Below are 24,880 nucleotides of genomic sequence, written 5' to 3'. Positions count from 1 at the left end.
CAGCACATGGCTGACCGAGTGCGGCCCTACGTCAGCGTCACACACACAGACACGATGCAGGGAGGGGGAGCGGGCCCCAGACACACCGACACGATGCAGGGAGGGGGAGCGGGCCCCAGACACACCGACACCATGCAGGGAGGGGGAGCGGGCCCCAGCCACACTGACACGATGCAGGGAGGGGGAGCGGGCCCCAGACACACCGACACGATGCAGGGAGGGGGAGCGGGCCCCAGACACACAGACACGATGCAGGGAGGGGGAGCGGGCCCCAGCCACACCGACACGATGCAGGGAGGGGGAGCGGGCCCCAGACACACCGACACGATGCAGGGAGGGGGAGCGGGCCCCAGACACACCGACACCATGCAGGGAGGGGGAGCGGGCCCCAGACACACCGACACCATGCAGGGAGGGGGAGCGGGCCCCAGACACACCGACACGATGCAGGGAGGGGGAGCGGGCCCCAGCCACACCGACACGATGCAGGGAGGGGGAGCGGGCCCCAGACACACCGACACGATGCAGGGAGGGGGAGCGGGCCCCAGACACACCGACACCATGCAGGGAGGGGGAGCGGGCCCCAGCCACACTGACACGATGCAGGGAGGGGGAGCGGGCCCCAGACACACAGACACGATGCAGGGAGGGGGAGCGGGCCCCAGACATACAGACACGATGCAGGGAGGGGGAGCGGGCCCCAGACACACCGACACGATGCAGGGAGGGGGAGCGGGCCCCAGACATACAGACACGATGCAGGGAGGGGAAGCGGGCCCCACACACACCGACACGATGCAGGGAGGGGGAGCGGGCCCCAGACACACTGACACGATGCAGGGAGGGGGAGCGGGCCCCAGACACACCGACACGATGCAGGGAGGGGGAGCGGGCCCCAGACATACAGACACGATGCAGGGAGGGGGAGCGGGCCCCAGACACACTGACACGATGCAGGGAGGGGGAGCGGGCCCCAGACACACAGACACGATGCAGGGAGGGGGAGCGGGCCCCAGACACACCGACACGATGCAGGGAGGGGGAGCGGGCCCCAGACACACCGACACGATGCAGGGAGGGGGAGCGGGCCCCAGACACACCGACACGATGCAGGGAGGGGGAGCGGGCCCCAGACACACCGACACGATGCAGGGAGGGGGAGCGGGCCCCAGACACACCGACACGATGCAGGGAGGGGGAGCGGGCCCCAGACACACTGACACGATGCAGGGAGGGGAAGCGGGCCCCAGACACACCGACACGATGCAGGGAGGGGGAGCGGGCCCCAGACACACCGACACGATGCAGGGAGGGGGAGCGGGCCCCAGACACACCGACACCATGCAGGGAGGGGGAGCGGGCCCCAGACATACCGACACGATGCAGGGAGGGGAAGCGGGCCCCAGACACACCGACACGATGCAGGGAGGGGGAGCGGGCCCCAGACACACCGACACGATGCAGGGAGGGGGAGCGGGCCCCAGACACACCGACACGATGCAGGGAGGGGGAGCGGGCCCCAGACATACCGACACCATGCAGGGAGGGGGAGCGGGCCCCAGACATACAGACACGATGCAGGGAGGGGAAGCGGGCCCCAGACACACCGACACGATGCAGGGAGGGGGAGCGGGCCCCAGACACACCGACACCATGCAGGGAGGGGGAGCGGGCCCCAGACAGACACGATGCAAGGAGGGGGCCCCAGACAGACACGATGCAAGGAGGGGGCCCCAGACAGACACGATGCAAGGAGGGGGCCCCAGACAGACACGATGCAAGGAGGGGGCCCCAGACAGACACGATGCAAGGAGGGGGCCCCAGACAGACACGATGCAAGGAGGGGGCCCCAGACAGACACGATGCAAGGAGGGGGCCCCAGACCGACACGATGCAAGGAGGGGGCCCCAGACAGACACGATGCAAGGAGGGGGCCCCAGACAGACACGATGCAAGGAGGGGGCCCCAGACCGACACGATGCAAGGAGGGGGCCCCAGACAGACACGATGCAAGGAGGGGGCCCCAGACAGACAGATGAGTGGTATGACAGGGGAGGTGGGCAGTGCTGGGGTCACCCTCCGTCTATCCTCCCGGTCACATGGTGCAGCCTCCAGTCCACCTAATACCGTTCATCCGGTAGATCTATTATGTAAGACGACTGGAGTCAGAGGAGGCAGGAAGATAACTCCCATCATTAGAATATCATCACAGTGTGAACAGCGACGAGGAGGAGAGCGGGGCCGGCCCAGAGGAGGAAGCACAACACATGAGAGCAGAACCTCAGCGAGGGACAGACACAGGCAGCAGGTACCAGGCGTTCTCCATCCTTACAATATACTGCGGAGGAGAGCGTGTATTATACTGCGGAGGAGAGCGTGTATTATACTGCGGAGGAGAGCGTGTATGATACTGCGGAGGAGAGCGTGTATGATACTGCGGAGGAGAGCGTGTATGATACTGCGGAGGAGAGCGTGTATGATACTGCGGAGGAGAGCGTGTATGATACTGCGGAGGAGAGCGTGTATTATACTGCGGAGGAGAGCGTGTATTATACTGCAGAGGAGAGCGTGTATTATACTGCGGAGGAGAGAGTGTATTATACTGCGGAGGAGAGCGTTTATTATACTGCGGAGGAGAGCGTGTATTATACTGCGGAGGAGAGCGTGTATTATACTGCGGAGGAGAGCGTGTATTATACTGCGGAGGAGAGCGTGTATTATACTGCGGAGGACAGCGTGTATTATACTGCGGAGGACAGCGTGTATTATACTGCGGAGGAGAGCGTGTATTATACTGCGGAGGAGAGAGTGTATTATACTGCGGAGGAGAGCGTGTATTATACTGCGGAGGAGAGAGTGTATTATACTGCGGAGGAGAGCGTGTATTATACTGCGGAGGAGAGAGTGTATTATACTGCGGAGGAGAGCGTGTATTATACTGCGGAGGACAGCGTGTATGATACTGCGGAGGAGAGCGTGTATGATACTGCGGAGGAGAGCGTGTATGATACTGCGGAGGAGAGCGTGTATGATACTGCGGAGGAGAGCGTGTATGATACTGCGGAGGAGAGCGTGTATGATACTGCGGAGGAGAGCGTGTATGATACTGCGGAGGAGAGCGTGTATGATACTGCGGAGGAGAGCGTGTATTATACTGCGGAGGAGAGCGTGTATTATACTGCGGAGGAGAGCGTGTATTATACTGCGGAGGAGAGCGTGAATTATACTGCGGAGGAGAGCGTGTATTATACTGCGGAGGAGAGCGTGTATTATACTGCGGAGGAGAGCGTGTATTATACTGCGGAGGAGAGCGTGTATTATACTGCGGAGGAGAGCGTGTATTATACTGCGGAGGAGAGCGTGTATGATACTGCGGAGGAGAGCGTGTATTATACTGCGGAGGAGAGCGTGTATTATACTGCGGAGGAGAGCGTGTATTATACTGCGGAGGAGAGCGTAAATTATACTGCGGAGGAGAGCGTGAATTATACTGCGGAGGAGAGCGTGTATTATACTGCGGAGGAGAGCGTGTATTATACTGCGGAGGAGAGCGTGTATTATACTGCGGAGGAGAGCGTGTATTATACTGCGGAGGAGAGCCTGTATTATACTGCGGAGGAGAGCGTGTATTATACTGCGGAGGAGAGCGTGTATGATACTGCGGAGGACAGCGTGTATTATACTGCGGAGGAGAGCGTGTATTATACTGCGGAGGAGAGAGTGTATTATACTGCGGAGGAGAGAGTGTATTATACTGCGGAGGAGAGCGTGTATTATACTGCGGAGGAGAGCGTGTATTATACTGCGGAGGAGAGCGTGTATTATACTGCGGAGGAGAGCGTGTATGATACTGCGGAGGAGAGCGTGTATTATACTGCGGAGGAGAGCGTGTATTATACTGCGGAGGAGAGCGTGTATTATACTGCGGAGGAGAGCGTGTATTATACTGCGGAGGAGAGCGTGTATTATACTGCGGAGGAGAGCGTGTATTATACTGCGGAGGAGAGCGTGTATTATACTGCGGAGGAGAGCGTGTATGATACTGCGGAGGAGAGCGTGTATTATACTGCGGAGGAGAGCGTGTATTATACTGCGGAGGAGAGCGTGTATTATACTGCGGAGGAGAGCGTGAATTATACTGCGGAGGAGAGCGTGAATTATACTGCGGAGGAGAGCGTGTATTATACCCCACAGTACAGCATCCTATAGGGAAAGCCCCACAGTACAGCATCCTATAGGGAAAGCCCCACAGTACAGCATCCTATAGGGGAGGCCCCACAGTACAGCATCCTATAGGGGAGGCCCCACAGTACAGCATCCTATAGGGGAGGCCCCACAGTACAGCATCCTATAGGGGAGGCCCCACAGTACAGCATCCTATAGGGGAGGCCCCACAGTACAGCATCCTATAGGGGAGGCCCCACAGTACAGCATCCTATAGGGGAGGCCCCACAGTACAGCATCCTATAGGGGAGGCCCCACAGTACAGCATCCTATAGGGGAGGCCCCACAGTACAGCATCCTATAGGGGAGGCCCCACAGTACAGCATCCTATAGGGGGGCGTACAGGCCCCACAGTACAGCATCCTATAGGGGATGAGGAATGGGTGGCCCCCATGAGACGGCTGACGCCCGGGGTGAGGGGGCTCCATGCCGGCGTACATCAGCTGTTCTCCACGTGGAGTGTACAGGAGGAGCCGGCACAGCGAGTACAGTACAGCGCGAGTCACAGCCTCCTCCAGGGGAACTGTACTCCGTGTACTGTACATCCAGGGGCGGCGCCTCCACACTGTACTCACTGCCAGGGAGCGGCGCGCAGGAACTGCAGCCCAGAGCACTCACACCGTACAGAGGAGCGCTGCCCCATATATACCGCACTGTACACAGGACTCCTGTGGACGCTGCGGTATATGTGGGGCAGGACTCCTGTGGATGCTGCGGTATATGTGGGGCAGGACTCCTGTGGACGGTGGGGTATATGTGGGGCAGGACTCCTGTGGACGCTGCGGTATATGTGGGGCAGGACTCCTGTGGATGCTGCGGTATATGTGGGGCAGGACTCCTGTGGACGGTGGGGTATATGTGGGGCAGGACTCCTGTGGACGCTGCGGTATATGTGGGGCAGGACTCCTGTGGACGGTGGGGTATATGTGGGGCAGGACTCCTGTGGACGGTGGGGTATATGTGGGGCAGGACTCCTGTGGACGCTGCGGTATATGTGGGGCAGGACTCCTGTGGACGGTGGGGTATATGTGGGGCAGGACTCCTGTGGACGGTGCGGTATATGTGGGGCAGGACTCCTGTGGACGCTGCGGTATATGTGGGGCAGGACTCCTGTGGACGCTGCGGTATATGTGGGGCAGGAGTCCTGTGGACGCTGCGGTATATGTGGGGCAGGACTCCTGTGGACGCTGCGGTATATGTGGGGCAGGACTCCTGTGGATGCTGCGGTATATGTGGGGCAGGACTCCTGTGGACGGTGGGGTATATGTGGGGCAGGACTCCTGTGGACGCTGCGGTATATGTGGGGCAGGACTCCTGTGGACGGTGGGGTATATGTGGGGCAGGACTCCTGTGGACGGTGGGGTATATGTGGGGCAGGACTCCTGTGGACGCTGCGGTATATGTGGGGCAGGACTCCTGTGGACGGTGGGGTATATGTGGGGCAGGACTCCTGTGGACGGTGCGGTATATGTGGGGCAGGACTCCTGTGGACGCTGCGGTATATGTGGGGCAGGACTCCTGTGGACGCTGCGGTATATGTGGGGCAGGACTCCTGTGGACAGTGCGGTATATGTGGGGCAGGACTCCTGTGGACACTGCGGTATATGTGGGGCAGGACTCCTGTGGACGCTGCGGTATATGTGGGGCAGGACTCCTGTGGACGCTGCGGTATATGTGGGGCAGGACTCCTGTGGACAGTGCGGTATATGTGGGGCAGGACTCCTGTGGACAGTGCGGTATATGTGGGGCAGGACTCCTGTGGACGCTGCGGTATATGTGGGGCAGGACTCCTGTGGACGCTGCGGTATATGTGGGGAAGGACTCCTGTGGACGGTGCGGTATATGTGGGGCAGGACTCCTGTGGACGGTGCGGTATATGTGGGGCAGGAGTCCTGTGGACGCTGCGGTATATGTGGGGCAGGACTCCTGTGGACGCTGCGGTATATGTGGGGCAGGACTCCTGTGGACGCTGCGGTATATGTGGGGCAGGACTCCTGTGGACGCTGCGGTATATGTGGGGCAGGACTCCTGTGGACGCTGCGGTATATGTGGGGCAGGACTCCTGTGGACGCTGCGGTATATGTGGGGCAGGAGTCCTGTGGACGCTGCGGTATATGTGGGGCAGGACTCCTGTGGACGCTGCGGTATATGTGGGGCAGGACTCCTGTGGATGCTGCGGTATATGTGGGGCAGGACTCCTGTGGACGGTGGGGTATATGTGGGGCAGGACTCCTGTGGACGCTGCGGTATATGTGGGGCAGGACTCCTGTGGACGGTGGGGTATATGTGGGGCAGGACTCCTGTGGACGGTGGGGTATATGTGGGGCAGGACTCCTGTGGACGCTGCGGTATATGTGGGGCAGGACTCCTGTGGACGGTGGGGTATATGTGGGGCAGGACTCCTGTGGACGGTGCGGTATATGTGGGGCAGGACTCCTGTGGACGCTGCGGTATATGTGGGGCAGGACTCCTGTGGACGCTGCGGTATATGTGGGGCAGGACTCCTGTGGACGCTGCGGTATATGTGGGGCAGGACTCCTGTGGACAGTGCGGTATATGTGGGGCAGGACTCCTGTGGACAGTGCGGTATATGTGGGGCAGGACTCCTGTGGACGCTGCGGTATATGTGGGGCAGGACTCCTGTGGACGCTGCGGTATATGTGGGGCAGGACTCCTGTGGACAGTGCGGTATATGTGGGGCAGGACTCCTGTGGACAGTGCGGTATATGTGGGGCAGGACTCCTGTGGACGGTGCGGTATATGTGGGGCAGGACTCCTGTGGACGCTGCGGTATATGTGGGGAAGGACTCCTGTGGACGGTGCGGTATATGTGGGGCAGGACTCCTGTGGACGGTGCGGTATATGTGGGGCAGGAGTCCTGTGGACGCTGCGGTATATGTGGGGCAGGACTCCTGTGGACGCTGCGGTATATGTGGGGCAGGACTCCTGTGGACGCTGCGGTATATGTGGGGCAGGACTCCTGTGGACGCTGCGGTATATGTGGGGCAGGACTCCTGTGGACGCTGCGGTATATGTGGGGCAGGACTCCTGTGGACGCTGCGGTATATGTGGGGCAGGACTCCTGTGGACAGTGCGGTATATGTGGGGCAGGACTCCTGTGGACAGTGCGGTATATGTGGGGCAGGACTCCTGTGGACGCTGCGGTATATGTGGGGCAGGACTCCTGTGGACGCTGCGGTATATGTGGGGCAGGACTCCTGTGGACGGTGCGGTATATGTGGGGCAGGACTCCTGTGGACGCTGCGGTATATGTGGGGCAGGACTCCTGTGGACGCTGCGGTATATGTGGGGCAGGACTCCTGTGGACGCTGCGGTATATGTGGGGCAGGACTCCTGTGGACGGTGGGGTATATGTGGGGCAGGACTCCTGTGGACGCTGCGGTATATGTGGGGCAGGACTCCTGTGGACGCTGCGGTATATGTGGGGCAGGACTCCTGTGGACGCTGCGGTATATGTGGGGCAGGACTCCTGTGGACGCTGCGGTATATGTGGGACCACGATGTACATTAGGGATGCAGGACAGTGGACTCCCCGCTCCCCTGACGCCGCCTCTTCTTCTCCTCCGCAGACATGAAGTCTCCCCCTCCGCAGACCGGACCTCCCAACCTCCAGGATGAAACTAGTGCCGATGCCAACAGACCGCCGGGCCAGAAAGAGCAGGCGCCGGGCGAGACTGAGAAGGACTCTGGGTACTCTGGTAGGCGGCCATCTAATCTGTACCACAACCCTCAGCATCTCCTGACCATAGTGATGCTGCTCTTACATGGTCAGCGGAGGACCCGCCTCACCTTTCTACTACAACCCTCACCATTAGAGATAAGAGAATTGCATATTTTGAAATTCGTTCACCCTACGTTTACTGGTAAACGGACCGTAACGCAGTTCTATGACGGAACGCCTTTAGAGACACTACGTCAATCATTCCGTCATAATAGACGTCTATGGGCTGCAAAACGGATCCGTCCCCTTTCCGTTATGCAGGGGAGGACTCGCGATCAGGGGGAGGACTGCAGCATAACGGAAACGGGACGGATCCGTTTTGCAGCCCATAGACGTCTATTATGACGGAATGATTGACGTAGTGCCTCTAAAGGCGTTCCGTCATAGAACTGCGTTACGGTCCGTGGTAACAGAATCCATAACACAATTTACCGTTTACCAGTAAACGAAGCGTGAACGAATTTCAAAATGTGCAATTCGCTCATCTCCACTGGTGGCTTGAATAGTACAATCCTCACCGTAATCCTGCCCTGTGGTATCTGGTTCTGCTGGGGCAGTATATTGTGCTGCACTGTGGTATCTGGTTCTGCTGGGGCGGTATATTGTGCTGCACTGTGGTATCTGGTTCTGCTGGGGCGGTATATTGTGCTGCACTGTGGTATCTGGTTCTGCTGGGGCAGTATATTGTGCTGCACTGTGGTATCTGGTTCTGCTGGGGCAGTATATTGTGCTGTACTGTGTATATGGTTCTGCTGGGGCAGTATATTGTGCTGTACTGTGTATATGGTTCTGCTGGGGCAGTATATTGTGCTGCACTGTGGTATCTGGTTCTGCTGGGGCAGTATATTGTGCTGCACTGTGGTATCTGGCTCTGCTGGGGCAGTATATTGTGCTGCACTGTGGTATCTGGTTCTGCTGGGGCGGTATATTGTGCTGCACTGTGGTATCTGGTTCTGCTGGGGCGGTATATTGTGCTGCACTGTGGTATCTGGTTCTGCTGGGGCAGTATATTGTGCTGCACTGTGGTATCTGGTTCTGCTGGGGCGGTATATTGTGCTGCACTGTGCTATCTGGTTCTGCTAGGGCGGTATATTGTGCTGCACTGTGGTATCTGGTTCTGCTGGGGCGGTATATTGTGCTGCACTGTGGTATCTGGTTCTGCTGGGGCAGTATATTGTGCTGCACTGTGGTATCTGGTTCTGCTGGGGCAGTATATTGTGCTGCACTGTGGTATCTGGTTCTGCTGGGGCAGTATATTGTGCTGCACTGTGGTATCTGGTTCTGCTGGGGCAGTATATTGTGCTGCACTGTGGTATCTGGTTCTGCTGGGGCAGTATATTGTGCTGCACTGTGGTATCTGGTTCTGCTGGGGCAGTATATTGTGCTGCACTGTGGTATCTGGTTCTGCTGAGGCAGTATATTGTGCTGCACTGTGGTATCTGGTTCTGCTGAGGCGGTATATTGTGCTGCACTGTGGTATCTGGTTCTGCTGGGGCAGTATATTGTGCTGCACTGTGGTATCTGGTTCTGCTGAGGCGGTATATTGTGCTGCACTGTGGTATCTGGTTCTGCTGGGGCAGTATATTGTGCTGCACTGTGGTATCTGGTTCTGCTGGGGCAGTATATTGTGCTGCACTGTGGTATCTGGTTCTGCTGGGGCAGTATATTGTGCTGCACTGTGGTATCTGGTTCTGCTGGGGCGGTATATTGTGCTGCACTGTGGTATCTGGTTCTGCTGGGGCAGTATATTGTGCTGCACTGTGGTGTCTGGTTCTGCTGGGGCAGTATATTGTGCTGCACTGTGGTATCTGGTTCTGCTGGGGCAGTATATTGTGCTGCACTGTGGTATCTGGTTCTGCTGGGGCGGTATATTGTGCTGCACTGTGCTATCTGGTTCTGCTAGGGCGGTATATTGTGCTGCACTGTGGTATCTGGTTCTGCTGAGGCAGTATATTGTGCTGCACTGTGGTATCTGGTTCTGCTGGGGCGGTATATTGTGCTGCACTGTGGTATCTGGTTCTGCTGGGGCAGTATATTGTACTGCACTGTGGTATCTGGTTCTGCTGGGGCAGTATATTGTGCTGCACTGTGGTATCTGGTTCTGCTGGGGCAGTATATTGTGCTGCACTGTGGTATCTGGTTCTGCTGAGGCAGTATATTGTGCTGCACTGTGGTATCTGGTTCTGCTGGGGCAGTATATTGTGCTGCACTGTGGTATCTGGTTCTGCTGGGGCGGTATATTGTGCTGCACTGTGGTATCTGGTTCTGCTGGGGCAGTATATTGTGCTGCACTGTGGTGTCTGGTTCTGCTGGGGCAGTATATTGTGCTGCACTGTGGTATCTGGTTCTGCTGGGGCGGTATATTGTGCTGCACTGTGGTATCTGGTTCTGCTGGGGCAGTATATTGTGCTGCACTGTGGTATCTAGTTCTGCTGGGGCGGTATATTGTGCTGCACTGTGGTATCTGGTCCTGCTGGGGCGGTATATTGTGCTGCACTGTGGTATCTGGTTCTGCTGGGGCGGTATATTGTGCTGCACTGTGGTATTTGGTTCTGCTGGGGCAGTATATTGTGCTGCACTGTGGTATCTGGTTCTGCTGGGGCGGTATATTGTGCTGCACTGTGGTATCTGGTTCTGCTGGGGCGGTATATTGTGCTGCACTGTGGTGTCTGGTTCTGCTGGGGCGGTATATTGTGCTGCACTGTGGTATCTGGTTCTGCTGGGGCAGTATATTGTGCTGCACTGTAGTATCTGGTTCTGCTGGGGCGGTATATTGTGCTGCACTGTGGTATCTGGTTCTGCTGGGGCGGTATATTGTGCTGCACTGTGGTATCTGGTTCTGCTGGGGCAGTATATTGTGCTGCACTGTGGTGTCTGGTTCTGCTGGGGCAGTATATTGTGCTGCACTGTGGTATCTGGTTCTGCTGGGGCGGTATATTGTGCTGCACTGTGGTATCTGGTTCTGCTGGGGCAGTATATTGTGCTGCACTGTGGTATCTGGTTCTGCTGGGGCGGTATATTGTGCTGCACTGTGGTGTCTGGTTCTGCTGGGGCGGTATATTGTGCTGCACTGTGGTATCTGGTTCTGCTGGGGCGGTATATTGTGCTGCACTGTGGTATCTGGTTCTGCTGGGGCAGTATATTGTGCTGCACTGTGGTATCTGGTTCTGCTGGGGCGGTATATTGTGCTGCACTGTAGTATCTGGTTCTGCTGGGGCGGTATATTGTGCTGCACTGTGGTATCTGGTTCTGCTGGGGCGGTATATTGTGCTGCACTGTGGTATCTGGTTCTGCTGGGGCGGTATATTGTGCTGCACTGTGGTATCTGGTTCTGCTGGGGCAGTATATTGTGCTGCACTGTGGTGTCTGGTTCTGCTGGGGCAGTATATTGTGCTGCACTGTGGTATCTGGTTCTGCTGGGGCGGTATATTGTGCTGCACTGTGGTATCTGGTTCTGCTGGGGCAGTATATTGTGCTGCACTGTGGTATCTGGTTCTGCTGGGGCAGTATATTGTGCTGCACTGTGGTATCTGGTTCTGCTGGGGCGGTATATTGTGCTGCACTGTGGTATCTGGTTCTGCTGGGGCAGTATATTGTGCTGCACTGTGGTATCTGGTTCTGCTGGGGCAGTATATTGTGCTGCACTGTGGTGTCTGGTTCTGCTGGGGCAGTATATTGTGCTGCACTGTGGTATCTGGTTCTGCTGGGGCGGTATATTGTGCTGCACTGTGGTATCTGGTTCTGCTGGGGCAGTATATTGTGCTGCACTGTGGTATCTGGTTCTGCTGGGGCAGTATATTGTGCTGCACTGTGGTATCTGGTTCTGCTGGGGCAGTATATTGTACTGCACTGTGGTATCTGGTTCTGCTGGGGCAGTATATTGTGCTGCACTGTGGTATCTGGTTCTGCTGGGGCAGTATATTGTGCTGCACTGTGGTATCTGGTTCTGCTGGGGCGGTATATTGTGCTGCACTGTGGTATCTGGTTCTGCTGGGGCGGTATATTGTGCTGCACTGTGGTATCTGGTTCTGCTGGGGCAGTATATTGTGCTGCACTGTGGTATCTGGTTCTGCTGGGGCAGTATATTGTGCTGTACTGTGTATATGGTTCTGCTGGGGCAGTATATTGTGCTGTACTGTGTATATGGTTCTGCTGGGGCAGTATATTGTGCTGCACTGTGGTATCTGGTTCTGCTGGGGCAGTATATTGTGCTGCACTGTGGTATCTGGCTCTGCTGGGGCAGTATATTGTGCTGCACTGTGGTATCTGGTTCTGCTGGGGCGGTATATTGTGCTGCACTGTGGTATCTGGTTCTGCTGGGGCGGTATATTGTGCTGCACTGTGGTATCTGGTTCTGCTGGGGCAGTATATTGTGCTGCACTGTGGTATCTGGTTCTGCTGGGGCGGTATATTGTGCTGCACTGTGCTATCTGGTTCTGCTAGGGCGGTATATTGTGCTGCACTGTGGTATCTGGTTCTGCTGGGGCGGTATATTGTGCTGCACTGTGGTATCTGGTTCTGCTGGGGCAGTATATTGTGCTGCACTGTGGTATCTGGTTCTGCTGGGGCAGTATATTGTGCTGCACTGTGGTATCTGGTTCTGCTGAGGCAGTATATTGTGCTGCACTGTGGTATCTGGTTCTGCTGAGGCGGTATATTGTGCTGCACTGTGGTATCTGGTTCTGCTGGGGCAGTATATTGTGCTGCACTGTGGTATCTGGTTCTGCTGAGGCGGTATATTGTGCTGCACTGTGGTATCTGGTTCTGCTGGGGCAGTATATTGTGCTGCACTGTGGTATCTGGTTCTGCTGGGGCAGTATATTGTGCTGCACTGTGGTATCTGGTTCTGCTGGGGCAGTATATTGTGCTGCACTGTGGTATCTGGTTCTGCTGGGGCGGTATATTGTGCTGCACTGTGGTATCTGGTTCTGCTGGGGCAGTATATTGTGCTGCACTGTGGTGTCTGGTTCTGCTGGGGCAGTATATTGTGCTGCACTGTGGTATCTGGTTCTGCTGGGGCAGTATATTGTGCTGCACTGTGGTATCTGGTTCTGCTGGGGCGGTATATTGTGCTGCACTGTGCTATCTGGTTCTGCTAGGGCGGTATATTGTGCTGCACTGTGGTATCTGGTTCTGCTGAGGCAGTATATTGTGCTGCACTGTGGTATCTGGTTCTGCTGGGGCGGTATATTGTGCTGCACTGTGGTATCTGGTTCTGCTGGGGCAGTATATTGTACTGCACTGTGGTATCTGGTTCTGCTGGGGCAGTATATTGTGCTGCACTGTGGTATCTGGTTCTGCTGGGGCAGTATATTGTGCTGCACTGTGGTATCTGGTTCTGCTGAGGCAGTATATTGTGCTGCACTGTGGTATCTGGTTCTGCTGGGGCAGTATATTGTGCTGCACTGTGGTATCTGGTTCTGCTGGGGCGGTATATTGTGCTGCACTGTGGTATCTGGTTCTGCTGGGGCAGTATATTGTGCTGCACTGTGGTGTCTGGTTCTGCTGGGGCAGTATATTGTGCTGCACTGTGGTATCTGGTTCTGCTGGGGCAGTATATTGTGCTGCACTGTGGTGTCTGGTTCTGCTGGGGCGGTATATTGTGCTGCACTGTGGTATCTGGTTCTGCTGGGGCAGTATATTGTGCTGCACTGTGGTATCTAGTTCTGCTGGGGCGGTATATTGTGCTGCACTGTGGTATCTGGTCCTGCTGGGGCGGTATATTGTGCTGCACTGTGGTATCTGGTTCTGCTGGGGCGGTATATTGTGCTGCACTGTGGTATTTGGTTCTGCTGGGGCAGTATATTGTGCTGCACTGTGGTATCTGGTTCTGCTGGGGCGGTATATTGTGCTGCACTGTGGTATCTGGTTCTGCTGGGGCGGTATATTGTGCTGCACTGTGGTGTCTGGTTCTGCTGGGGCGGTATATTGTGCTGCACTGTGGTATCTGGTTCTGCTGGGGCAGTATATTGTGCTGCACTGTAGTATCTGGTTCTGCTGGGGCGGTATATTGTGCTGCACTGTGGTATCTGGTTCTGCTGGGGCGGTATATTGTGCTGCACTGTGGTATCTGGTTCTGCTGGGGCAGTATATTGTGCTGCACTGTGGTGTCTGGTTCTGCTGGGGCAGTATATTGTGCTGCACTGTGGTATCTGGTTCTGCTGGGGCGGTATATTGTGCTGCACTGTGGTATCTGGTTCTGCTGGGGCAGTATATTGTGCTGCACTGTGGTATCTGGTTCTGCTGGGGCGGTATATTGTGCTGCACTGTGGTGTCTGGTTCTGCTGGGGCGGTATATTGTGCTGCACTGTGGTATCTGGTTCTGCTGGGGCGGTATATTGTGCTGCACTGTGGTATCTGGTTCTGCTGGGGCAGTATATTGTGCTGCACTGTGGTATCTGGTTCTGCTGGGGCAGTATATTGTGCTGCACTGTAGTATCTGGTTCTGCTGGGGCGGTATATTGTGCTGCACTGTGGTATCTGGTTCTGCTGGGGCAGTATATTGTGCTGCACTGTAGTATCTGGTTCTGCTGGGGCGGTATATTGTGCTGCACTGTGGTATCTGGTTCTGCTGGGGCGGTATATTGTGCTGCACTGTGGTATCTGGTTCTGCTGGGGCAGTATATTGTGCTGCACTGTGGTGTCTGGTTCTGCTGGGGCAGTATATTGTGCTGCACTGTGGTATCTGGTTCTGCTGGGGCGGTATATTGTGCTGCACTGTGGTATCTGGTTCTGCTGGGGCAGTATATTGTGCTGCACTGTGGTATCTGGTTCTGCTGGGGCAGTATATTGTGCTGCACTGTGGTATCTGGTTCTGCTGGGGCGTTATATTGTGCTGCACTGTGGTATCTGGTTCTGCTGGGGCAGTATATTGTACTGCACTGTGGTATCTGGTTCTGCTGGGGCAGTATATTGTGCTGCACTGTGGTATCTGGTTCTGCTGGGGCAGTATATTGTGCTGCACTGTGGTATCTGGTTCTGCTGGGGCGGTATATTGTGCTGCACTGTGGTATCTGGTTCTGCTGGGGCGGTATATTGTGCTGCACTGTGGTATCTGGTTCTGCTGGGGCAGTATATTGTGCTGCACTGTGGTATCTGGTTCTGCTGGGGCAGTATATTGTGCTGCACTGTGGTATCTGGTTCTGCTGGGGCAGTATATTGTGCTGCACTGTGGTATCTGGTTCTGCTGGGGCAGTATATTGTGCTGTACTGTGTATATGGTTCTGCTGGGGCAGTATATTGTGCTGTACTGTGTATATGGTTCTGCTGGGGCAGTATATTGTGCTGCACTGTGGTATCTGGTTCTGCTGGGGCAGTATATTGTGCTGCACTGTGGTATCTGGCTCTGCTGGGGCAGTATATTGTGCTGCACTGTGGTATCTGGTTCTGCTGGGGCGGTATATTGTGCTGCACTGTGGTATCTGGTTCTGCTGGGGCGGTATATTGTGCTGCACTGTGGTATCTGGTTCTGCTGGGGCAGTATATTGTGCTGCACTGTGGTATCTGGTTCTGCTGGGGCGGTATATTGTGCTGCACTGTGCTATCTGGTTCTGCTAGGGCGGTATATTGTGCTGCACTGTGGTATCTGGTTCTGCTGAGGCAGTATATTGTGCTGCACTGTGGTATCTGGTTCTGCTGAGGCAGTATATTGTGCTGCACTGTGGTATCTGGTTCTGCTGGGGCAGTATATTGTGCTGCACTGTGGTATCTGGTTCTGCTGGGGCGGTATATTGTGCTGCACTGTGGTATCTGGTTCTGCTGGGGCAGTATATTGTGCTGCACTGTGGTGTCTGGTTCTGCTGGGGCAGTATATTGTGCTGCACTGTGGTATCTGGTTCTGCTGGGGCAGTATATTGTGCTGCACTGTGGTATCTGGTTCTGCTGGGGCAGTATATTGTACTGCACTGTGGTATCTGGTTCTGCTGGGGCAGTATATTGTGCTGCACTGTGGTATCTGGTTCTGCTGGGGCAGTATATTGTGCTGCACTGTGGTGTCTGGTTCTGCTGGGGCGGTATATTGTGCTGCACTGTGGTATCTAGTTCTGCTGGGGCGGTATATTGTGCTGCACTGTGGTATCTGGTCCTGCTGGGGCGGTATATTGTGCTGCACTGTGGTATCTGGTTCTGCTGGGGCGGTATATTGTGCTGCACTGTGGTATCTGGTTCTGCTGGGGCAGTATATTGTGCTGTACTGTGGTATCTGGTTCTGCTGGGGCGGTATATTGTGCTGCACTGTGGTATCTGGTTCTGCTGGGGCGGTATATTGTGCTGCACTGTGGTGTCTGGTTCTGCTGGGGCGGTATATTGTGCTGCACTGTGGTATCTGGTTCTGCTGGGGCAGTATATTGTGCTGCACTGTAGTATCTGGTTCTGCTGGGGCGGTATATTGTGCTGCACTGTGGTATCTGGTTCTGCTGGGGCGGTATATTGTGCTGCACTGTGGTATCTGGTTCTGCTGGGGCAGTATATTGTGCTGCACTGTGGTGTCTGGTTCTGCTGGGGCAGTATATTGTGCTGCACTGTGGTATCTGGTTCTGCTGGGGCGGTATATTGTGCTGCACTGTGGTATCTCCTTCTGCTGGGGCAGTATATTGTGCTGCACTGTGGTATCTGGTTCTGCTGGGGCAGTATATTGTGCTGCACTGTGGTATCTGGTTCTGCTGGGGCAGTATATTGTGCTGCACTGTAGTATCTGGTTCTGCTGGGGCGGTATATTGTGCTGCACTGTGGTATCTGGTTCTGCTGGGGCAGTATATTGTGCTGTACTGTGGTGTCTGGTTCTGCTGGGGCAGTATATTGTGCTGCACTGTGGTATCTGGTTCTGCTGGGGCGGTATATTGTGCTGCACTGTGGTATCTGGTTCTGCTGGGGCGTTATATTGTGCTGCACTGTGGTATCTGGTTCTGCTGGGGCAGTATATTGTACTGCACTGTGGTATCTGGTTCTGCTGGGGCAGTATATTGTGCTGCACTGTGGTATCTGGTTCTGCTGGGGCAGTATATTGTGCTGCACTGTGGTATCTGGTTCTGCTGGGGCAGTATATTGTGCTGCACTGTGGTATCTGGTTCTGCTGGGGCAGTATATTGTGCTGCACTGTGGTATCTGGTTCTGCTGGGGCAGTATATTGTGCTGCACTGTGGTATCTGGTTCTGCTGGGGCAGTATATTGTGCTGCACTGTGGTATCTGGTTCTGCTGGGGCAGTATATTGTGCTGCACTGTGGTATCTGGTTCTGCTGGGGCAGTATATTGTGCTGCACTGTGGTATCTGGTTCTGCTGGGGCAGTATATTGTGCTGCACTGTGGTATCTGGTTCTGCTGGGGCAGTATATTGTGCTGCACTGTGGTATCTGGTTCTGCTGGGGCAGTATATTGTGCTGCACTGTGGTATCTGGTTCTGCTGGGGCAGTATATTGTGCTGCACTGTGGTATCTGGTTCTGCTGGGGCAGTATATTGTGCTGCACTGTTGTATCTGGTTCTGCTGGGGCGGTATATTGTGCTGCACTGTGGTATCTGGTTCTGCTGGGGCGGTATATTGTGCTGCACTGTGGTATCTGAGGCGGCAGATAAACATGTGCCATACCGTGTCCCTCATTGTACGGTGTGGCCCCCGCTGACTCCTCTTCTCTTCACAGACGACAGCTCAGAAAGCCTTAGCTCAGAGGACACCCCCCCATCAGACGTGACACAAGCGCCATACACCCCCATCTACATCCTGCAAAACGTGGTCCTCAAACAGGTGAGGGGCCCGGTCCGAACGCTCTCCTGTTCATGTTTAAAGTGGTGCTCTAGGATTTTTAGATCTGTGGGGGCCGGACGCCTCCTCCAATCAGCTGTGCGAACAGAGCTCCATGACAAAACACTGGGCGTGGCTTATCAAAGCCAACCAATCAGATTCCACTATACATTTCCAGAGCAGGAAGCTGATTGGCTGCTCCGGGAAACTGTTTTCCTTTACAGCAGGTTTGATAAATCTCGGCAGAACAGCGCCACGCCCCGGCACAGGCCCCGTCTGGTACTGCAGCTCAGCCCCAGCAGTATGGCGCCCCCCAGCAGTCCCCGCTTTATGGTGCCATCTCGCTCCAGTCCCCGCCTCCCTCTGCAGTCCCCGCTCTATGGCACTGCCCCGACCCCCATATACTTCAGGTCAGCACAGGGCGTGTCCTAGCCCCGCCCCCATATACTTCAGGTCAGCACAGGGCATGTCCTAGCCCCGCCCCCATATACTTCAGGTCAGCACAGGGCATGTCCTAGCCCCGCCCCCATATACTTCAGGTCAGCACAGGGCATGTCCTAGCCCCGCCCCCCATATACTTCAGGTCAGCATAGGGCATGTCCTAGCCCCGCCCCCATATACTTCAGGTCAGCACAGGGCGTGTCCTAGCCCCGCCCCCCATATACTTCAGGTCAGCACAGGGCATGTCCTAGCCCCGCCCCCATATACTTCAGGTCAGCACAGGGCATGTCCTAGCCCCGCCCCCCATATACTTCAGGTCAGCACAGGGCATGTCCTAGCCCCGCCCCCCATATACTTCAGGTCAGCACAGGGCGTGTCCTAGCCCCACCCCCATATACTTAAGGTCAGCACAGGGCATGTCCTAGCCCCGCCCCCCATATACTTCAGGTCAGCACAGGGCGTGTCCTAGCCCCGCCCCCCATATATTTCAGGTCAGCACAGGGCGTGTCCTAGCCCCGCCCCCCATATACTTCAGGTCAGCACAGGGCATGTCCTAGCCCCGCCCCCATATACTTCAGGTCAGCACAGGGCATGTCCTAGCCCCGCCCCCATATACTTCAGGTCAGCACAGGGCGTGTCCTAGCCCCGCCCCCCATATACTTCAGGTCAGCACAGGGCGTGTCCTAGCCCCGCCCCCATATACTTCAGGTCAGCACAGGGCATGTCCTAGCCCCGCCCCCATATACTTCAGGTCAGCACAGGGCATGTCCTAGCCCCGCCCCCCATATACTTCAGGTCAGCACAGGGCGTGTCCTAGAATACTTCAGGTCAGCACAGGGCGTGTCCTAGCCCCGCACTGCCCCTGCGCAGCTGGTAACTTCTGTTGACGTCTCTTGTTTTCAGCCTCAGCTCGTTCTTCTGCAGCCTCCACCACGACAACGGAGAACCTCCCCTGCAACTTACCTCCCCATCCTCCGCTCTTACCCCAGGATTGCCCCCCGTCTCACCCCTCCAAGCCCGGCCCCCCTGAAAGACACAGCCCCAAATTCTTCTTCCGCTGGAGAGCACAGGCGGAGCGCGCCGCAGCTGCTGGAGGTCTCGCTGCGCTCTCTGGCCTTGCTGCGGCGGACACGAGACACACAGCGCTCTATCCGGGAGCTGGGCGCTCACACCAGACTGTATGAGAGCGCGCTGCAGGGCGAGGACGGGGGATGGGAGCGGCTGCGGGAGGCCATGGAGAGGAGTGGAGGCTACCGGAGAAGAGAAAAGGTAGAAGGCGCCAGCAACACAAATACGGCTTCCATCATGAGCAGAGATGACTCCACCCACCAGACAGGAGGCGGGGACATCTCCGATGACATCATCAGAAGCAGGGAATGAACTGTATCTGCTTTGTAACAACACGACCTGAATTTATTTAACACTTGTCCGATTGGTTCTTTTGCCCCCATGTGACCCCCAGAAACGAGGCTGACGACACCTAGTGACCGACGCTGGTAACACGGACCGGCCGCCATCTTTATTAGGGGTCCGCCTCCTCCGCTCGCCGCTTCCGTGATTTTTTCTTCTTCCTGGAGATACCTCCAGACACCTGAGTGTCTCCGCTCTCCCCGGTCCCGGGGGCCACAGCGCCAAAGGGGCGATAGCGCGGCTTCAGCCCCTGCGGGAGGGATAGCGGCGGCCGATCCGGGACGCTGCGCACACCGGGGTGGTCTCCGTGCGCCTCCGCCAAAGTGATGACACCGCAGAACGGAGCAGCGGCCTCGAGTCTGTCCGCAGAAGAATGCAGGAAGGCGCGCAGGGGGAGCGCAGCTCTGGAGGAGGACGCCACGTGATAATACTTCTTCACACCGCCATCTCTGACCCTCTGCATCTTGTATCCGGAGAGCGGGAGACGATGGGAGTCAAAGCTGAGGGCGAGAGGAGATGATGAGGACCCCCCCGGATAGAACCCCAACGCGACAGAGAGCGACCCCAACACGACTGCGACAGAGCGCGACCCCAACACGACTGCGACAGAGAGCGACCGCGACCCCAACACGACTGCGACAGAGCGCGACCCCAACACGACTGCGACAGAGAGCGACCGCGACCCCAACACGACGTAGAGCGCGACCCCAACACGACTGCGACAGAGAGCGACCCCAACACGACTGCGACGTAGAGCGCGACCCCAACACGACTGCGACGTAGAGCGCGACCCCAACACGACGTAGAGCGCGACCCCAACAAACATATAGAGCAGCCCCCTCCCCCCAACACGACTGCGACAGAGAGCGACCCCAACACGACTGCGACGTAGAGCGCGACCCCAACACGACTGCGACGTAGAGCGCGACCCCAACACGACGTAGAGCGCGACCCCAACAAACATATAGAGCAGCCCCCTCCCCCCAACACGACTGCGACAGAGAGCGACCCCTCCCCCAACACGACTGCGACAGAGAGCGACCCCTCCCCCAACACGACGTAGAGCGCGACCCCTCCCCCAACACGACGTAGAGCGCGACCCCTCCCCCAACACGACGTAGAGCGCGACCCCTCCCCCAACACGACGTAGAGCGCGACCCCTCCCCCAACACGACGTAGAGCGCGACCCCTCCCCCAACACGACGTAGAGCGCGACCCCTCCCCCAACACGACGTAGAGCGCGACCCCTCCCCCAACACGACGTAGAGCGCGACCCCTCCCCCAACACGACGTAGAGCGCGACCCCTCCCCCAACACGACGTAGAGCGCGACCCCTCCCCCAACACGACGTAGAGCGCGACCCCCTCCCCCAACACGACGTAGAGCGCGACCCCTCCCCCAACACGACCGCGACGTAGAGAACGACCGCGACGTAGAGAGCGACCCCCCCAACGCGACCACGACGTAGAGAACGACCCCCCCCCAACACGACCACGACGTAGAGCGCGACCCCCTCCCCCAACACGACGTAGCGCGCGACCCCTCCCCCAACACGACGTAGAGCGCGACCCCCTCCCCCAACACGACGTAGAGCGCGACCCCTCCCCCAACACGACCGCGACGTAGAGAACGACCGCGACGTAGAGAGCGACCCCCCCAACGCGACCACGACGTAGAGAACGACCCCCCCCCAACGCGACCACGACGTAGAGAACGACCCCCCCCCAACACGACCACGACGTAGAGCGCGACCTCCTCCCCCAACACGACGTAGCGCGCGACCCCTCCCCCAACACGACGTAGAGCGAGACCCCTCCCCCAACACGACGTAGAGCGAGACCCCTCCCCCAACACGACGTAGAGCGAGACCCCTCCCCCAACACGACGTAGAGCGAGACCCCTCCCCCAACACGACGTAGAGCGAGACCCCTCCCCCAACACGACGTAGAGCGAGACCCCTCTCCCAACACGACGTAGAGCGCGACCCCCTCCCCCAACACGACGTAGAGCGCGACCCCTCCCCCAACACGACCGCGACCCCCTCCCCCAACACGACCGCGACCCCCTCCCCCAACACGACCGCGACCCCCTCCCCCAACACGACCGCGACGTAGAGAACGACCCCCCCCCCCCAACACGACAGAGAGCGACCCCCCCCCCCCCAACAGAGAGCGACCCCCCCCCAACACGACGTAGAGCGAGACCCCTCCCCCAACACGACGTAGAGCGAGACCCCTCCCCCAACACGACGTAGAGCGCGACCCCCTCCCCCAACACGACGTAGAGCGCGACCCCCTCCCCCAACACGACGTAGAGCGCGACCCCCTCCCCCAACACGACGTAGAGCGCGACCCCCTCCCCCAACACGACCGCGACCCCCTCCCCCAACACGACCGCGACGTAGAGAACGACCCCCCCCCCCCAACACGACAGAGAGCGCCCCCCCCCCCCCAACAGAGAGCGACCCCCCCCCCAACACGACGTAGAGCGAGACCCCTCCCCCAACACGACGTAGAGCGAGACCCCTCCCCCAACACGACGTAGAGCGAGACCCCTCCCCCAACACGACGTAGAGCGAGACCCCTCCCCCAACACGACGTAGAGCGAGACCCCTCTCCCAACACGACGTAGAGCGCGACCCCCTCCCCCAACACGACGTAGAGCGCGACCCCTCCCCCAACACGACCGCGACCCCCTCCCCCAACACGACCGCGACCCCCTCCCCCAACACGACCGCGACCCCCTCCCCCAACACGACCGCGACGTAGAGAACGACCCCCCCCCCCAACACGACAGAGAGCGACCCCCCCCCAACACGACAGAGAGCGACCCCCCCCCCCACGACACGACAGAGAGCGACCCCCCCCCCCCGACAGAGAGCGACCCCCCCCCCCCCAACACGACAGAGAGCGACCCCCCCCCCCAACACGACAGAGAGCGACCCCCCCCCCCCAACACGACAGAGAGCGACCCCCCCCCCCAACACGACAGAGAGCGACCCCCCCCCCCCACCCCGACAGAGAGCGCCCCCCCCCCCCCAACACGACAGAGAGCGACCCCCCCCCCCCAACACGACAGAGAGCGACCCCCCCCCCAACACGACAGAGCGACCCCCTCCCCCAACACGACCGCGACGTAGAGAACGACCCCCCCCCCCCCAACACGACAGAGAGCGACCCCCCCCCCCAACACGACAGAGAGCGACCCCCCCCCCCCAACCCGACAGAGAGCGACCCCCCCCCCCCCCAACACGACAGAGAGCGACCCCCCCCCCCCCAACACGACAGAGAGCGACCCCCCCCCCCCAACACGACAGAGCGACCCCCTCCCCCAACACGACCGCGACGTAGAGAACGACGCCCCCCCCCCCAACACGACAGAGAGCGACCCCTCCCCCAACACGACAGAGAGCGACCCCTCCCCCAACACGACAGAGAGCGACCCCTCCCCCAACACGACAGAGAGCGACCCCTCCCCCAACACGACAGAGAGCGACCCCTCCCCCAACACGACGTAGAGCGCGACCACGACGTAGAGAGCGACCACGAGGTAGAGAGCGACCACGAGGTAGAGAGCGACCACGACGTAGAGAGCGACCCCCCCCCAACACGACCGCGACGTAGAGAGCGACCCCTCCCCCCAACACGACCGCGACGTAGAGAGCGACCCCTCCCCCCCAACACGACAGAGAGCGACCCCTCCCCCAACACGACCGCGACTTAAAGAGCGACCACGACGTAGAGAGCGACCCCTCCCCCAACACGACGTAGAGAGCGACCCCTCCCCCAACACGACGTAGAGAGCGACCCCTCCCCCAACACGACGTAGAGAGCGACCCCTCCCCCAACACGACGTAGAGAGCGACCCCTCCCCCAACACGACGTAGAGAGCGACCCCTCCCCCAACACGACGTAGAGAGCGACCCCTCCCCCAACACGACCGCGACGTAGAGAACGACCCCCCCCCCCACGCGACGTAGAGAACGACCCCCCCAACGCGACGTAGAGAACGAGCCCCCCCCCCCCCAACGCGACGTAGAGAACGACCCCTCCCCCAACGCGACGTAGAGAACGACCCCTCCCCCAACGCGACGTAGAGAACGACCGCGACGTAGAGAGCGACCCCTCCCCCAACACGACGTAGAGAGCGACCCCCCCCAACGCGACGTAGAGAGCGACCCCCCCCCCAACGCGACGTAGAGAGCGACCCCCCCCCCCAACGCGACGTAGAGAGCGACCCCCCCCCCCAACGCGACGTAGAGAGCGACCCCCCCCCCAACGCGACGTAGAGAGCGACCCCCCCCCCAACGCGACGTAGAGAACGACCCCTCCCCCAACGCGACGTAGAGAGCGACCCCCCCCCCCAACGCAGAGAGCGACCCCCCCCCCAACGCGACGTAGAGAGCGACCCCCCCAACGCGACGTAGAGAACGACCCCCCCCAACGCGACGTAAAGCGCGACCCCCCCCCCAACGCGACGTAGAGCACGACCCCCCCCCCCAACGTAGAGAACGACCGCGACGTAGAGAGCGACCCCACCCCCAACAAACAGAGCAGCCCCCCTACCCCCAACACGACCGCGACATAAAAAGGCGACCCCCCCCCGCGGTTGGATCAATACTCTGAGTCACATGACGTCATCAGGATAGAAGCCACTTCCAGCCCCTGCGGTACAGGCCGGGGGGGCCCCGCGCACTCACCTCTCCGGGGAGACATCTGCCGGCGCCTGGATCAGCCACAGCTCCGCGTCCCCGGTCACTGAACCGTCACCTCCCGCCACAGCCTCAAAGCCCAGCGGGCACTGGAACCTGCAGCGGCGGCCACCTGTCAGACACAGAATCCCACTCAGACACTACTACCCCCAACATCACAGCACTACACACTATCACGTGCTGCAAGGGCGCCGCCATCTTACCTTCCATCGCTGAGACTCCACCGGAAGTTTACGTCACATCCGCAGGAAGAAAATAAACCAAGATGCGAAACATGATAGCCCCGCCTATAACACTAAACTATAGAAAACACGTGACTGCACCAAGCCACGCCCGGCCTAAACCATACTGCTAAATAAATGCTGTGAATAACGCCCACAAACACTAATACCTAGTCCCGCCCACAGAATTCAAGAGCCCGCCCTGAAACCAATAGTAACTAAAAGTCTCCATAATAGAGGAAAGAGCGCCACCTGCAGGACACAGGAGATAACAGTGTAATATACAGTATAATACAGGAATCAGCGCCACCTGCAGGACACAGGAGATAACAGTGTAATATACAGTATAATACAGGAATCAGCGCCACCTGCAGGACACAGGAGATAACAGTGTAA

The 24,880-nt window shown here is 58.2% G+C and overlaps 2 protein-coding genes across 2 annotated transcripts; one reads left to right on the top strand and one right to left on the bottom strand.

Moving 5' to 3' along the window:
* The first annotated feature begins 1,993 nt into the window (after window positions 1-1,993).
* Window positions 1,994-19,563, top strand: LOC120982966. The gene is made up of 4 exons (XM_040413067.1): window positions 1,994-2,308; window positions 7,815-7,943; window positions 17,601-17,704; window positions 19,046-19,563. The coding sequence occupies exons 2-4, from the start codon at window positions 7,817-7,819 to the stop codon at window positions 19,520-19,522; spliced, it is 708 nt and encodes a 235-aa protein (XP_040269001.1). The 5' UTR covers window positions 1,994-2,308; window positions 7,815-7,816; the 3' UTR covers window positions 19,523-19,563.
* A 50-nt stretch (window positions 19,564-19,613) lies between these two features.
* On the bottom strand, window positions 19,614-24,519 carry POLR1G (RNA polymerase I subunit G). The gene is made up of 3 exons (XM_040413068.1): window positions 24,467-24,519; window positions 24,252-24,375; window positions 19,614-20,052 (listed from the first exon to the last, which is right to left on the bottom strand). Exons 1-3 carry the CDS (start codon window positions 24,471-24,473, stop codon window positions 19,665-19,667), a joined length of 519 nt encoding a protein of 172 aa, XP_040269002.1. The 5' UTR covers window positions 24,474-24,519; the 3' UTR covers window positions 19,614-19,664.
* Between the last annotated feature and the right edge of the window lie 361 nt (window positions 24,520-24,880).

This window comes from Bufo bufo, assembly GCF_905171765.1.
Source record: "Bufo bufo chromosome 7 unlocalized genomic scaffold, aBufBuf1.1 SUPER_7_unloc_2, whole genome shotgun sequence".
NCBI lineage: Eukaryota > Metazoa > Chordata > Amphibia > Anura > Bufonidae > Bufo > Bufo bufo.
Note: the sequence above shows the minus strand (reverse complement) of the source record. Positions and strands in the feature narration are given on the sequence as shown.

What these genes read in the sequence shown, in the direction of transcription:
- LOC120982966 (XM_040413067.1), top strand. Translation starts at nt 7,817, where the DNA reads ATGAAGTCTCCCCCTCCGCAGACCGGACCTCCCAACCTCCAGGATGAA. An exon ending in GAAGGACTCTGGGTACTCTG is followed by an intron (nt 7,944 to 17,600) that starts GTAGGCGGCCAT and finishes TTCTCTTCACAG; the next exon opens with ACGACAGCTCAGAAAGCCTT. An exon ending in AAAACGTGGTCCTCAAACAG is followed by an intron (nt 17,705 to 19,045) that starts GTGAGGGGCCCG and finishes TCTTGTTTTCAG; the next exon opens with CCTCAGCTCGTTCTTCTGCA.
- POLR1G (XM_040413068.1), bottom strand. An exon ending in GCAGATGTCTCCCCGGAGAG is followed by an intron (nt 20,053 to 24,251) that starts GTGAGTGCGCGG and finishes TCTCGCCCTCAG; the next exon opens with CTTTGACTCCCATCGTCTCC.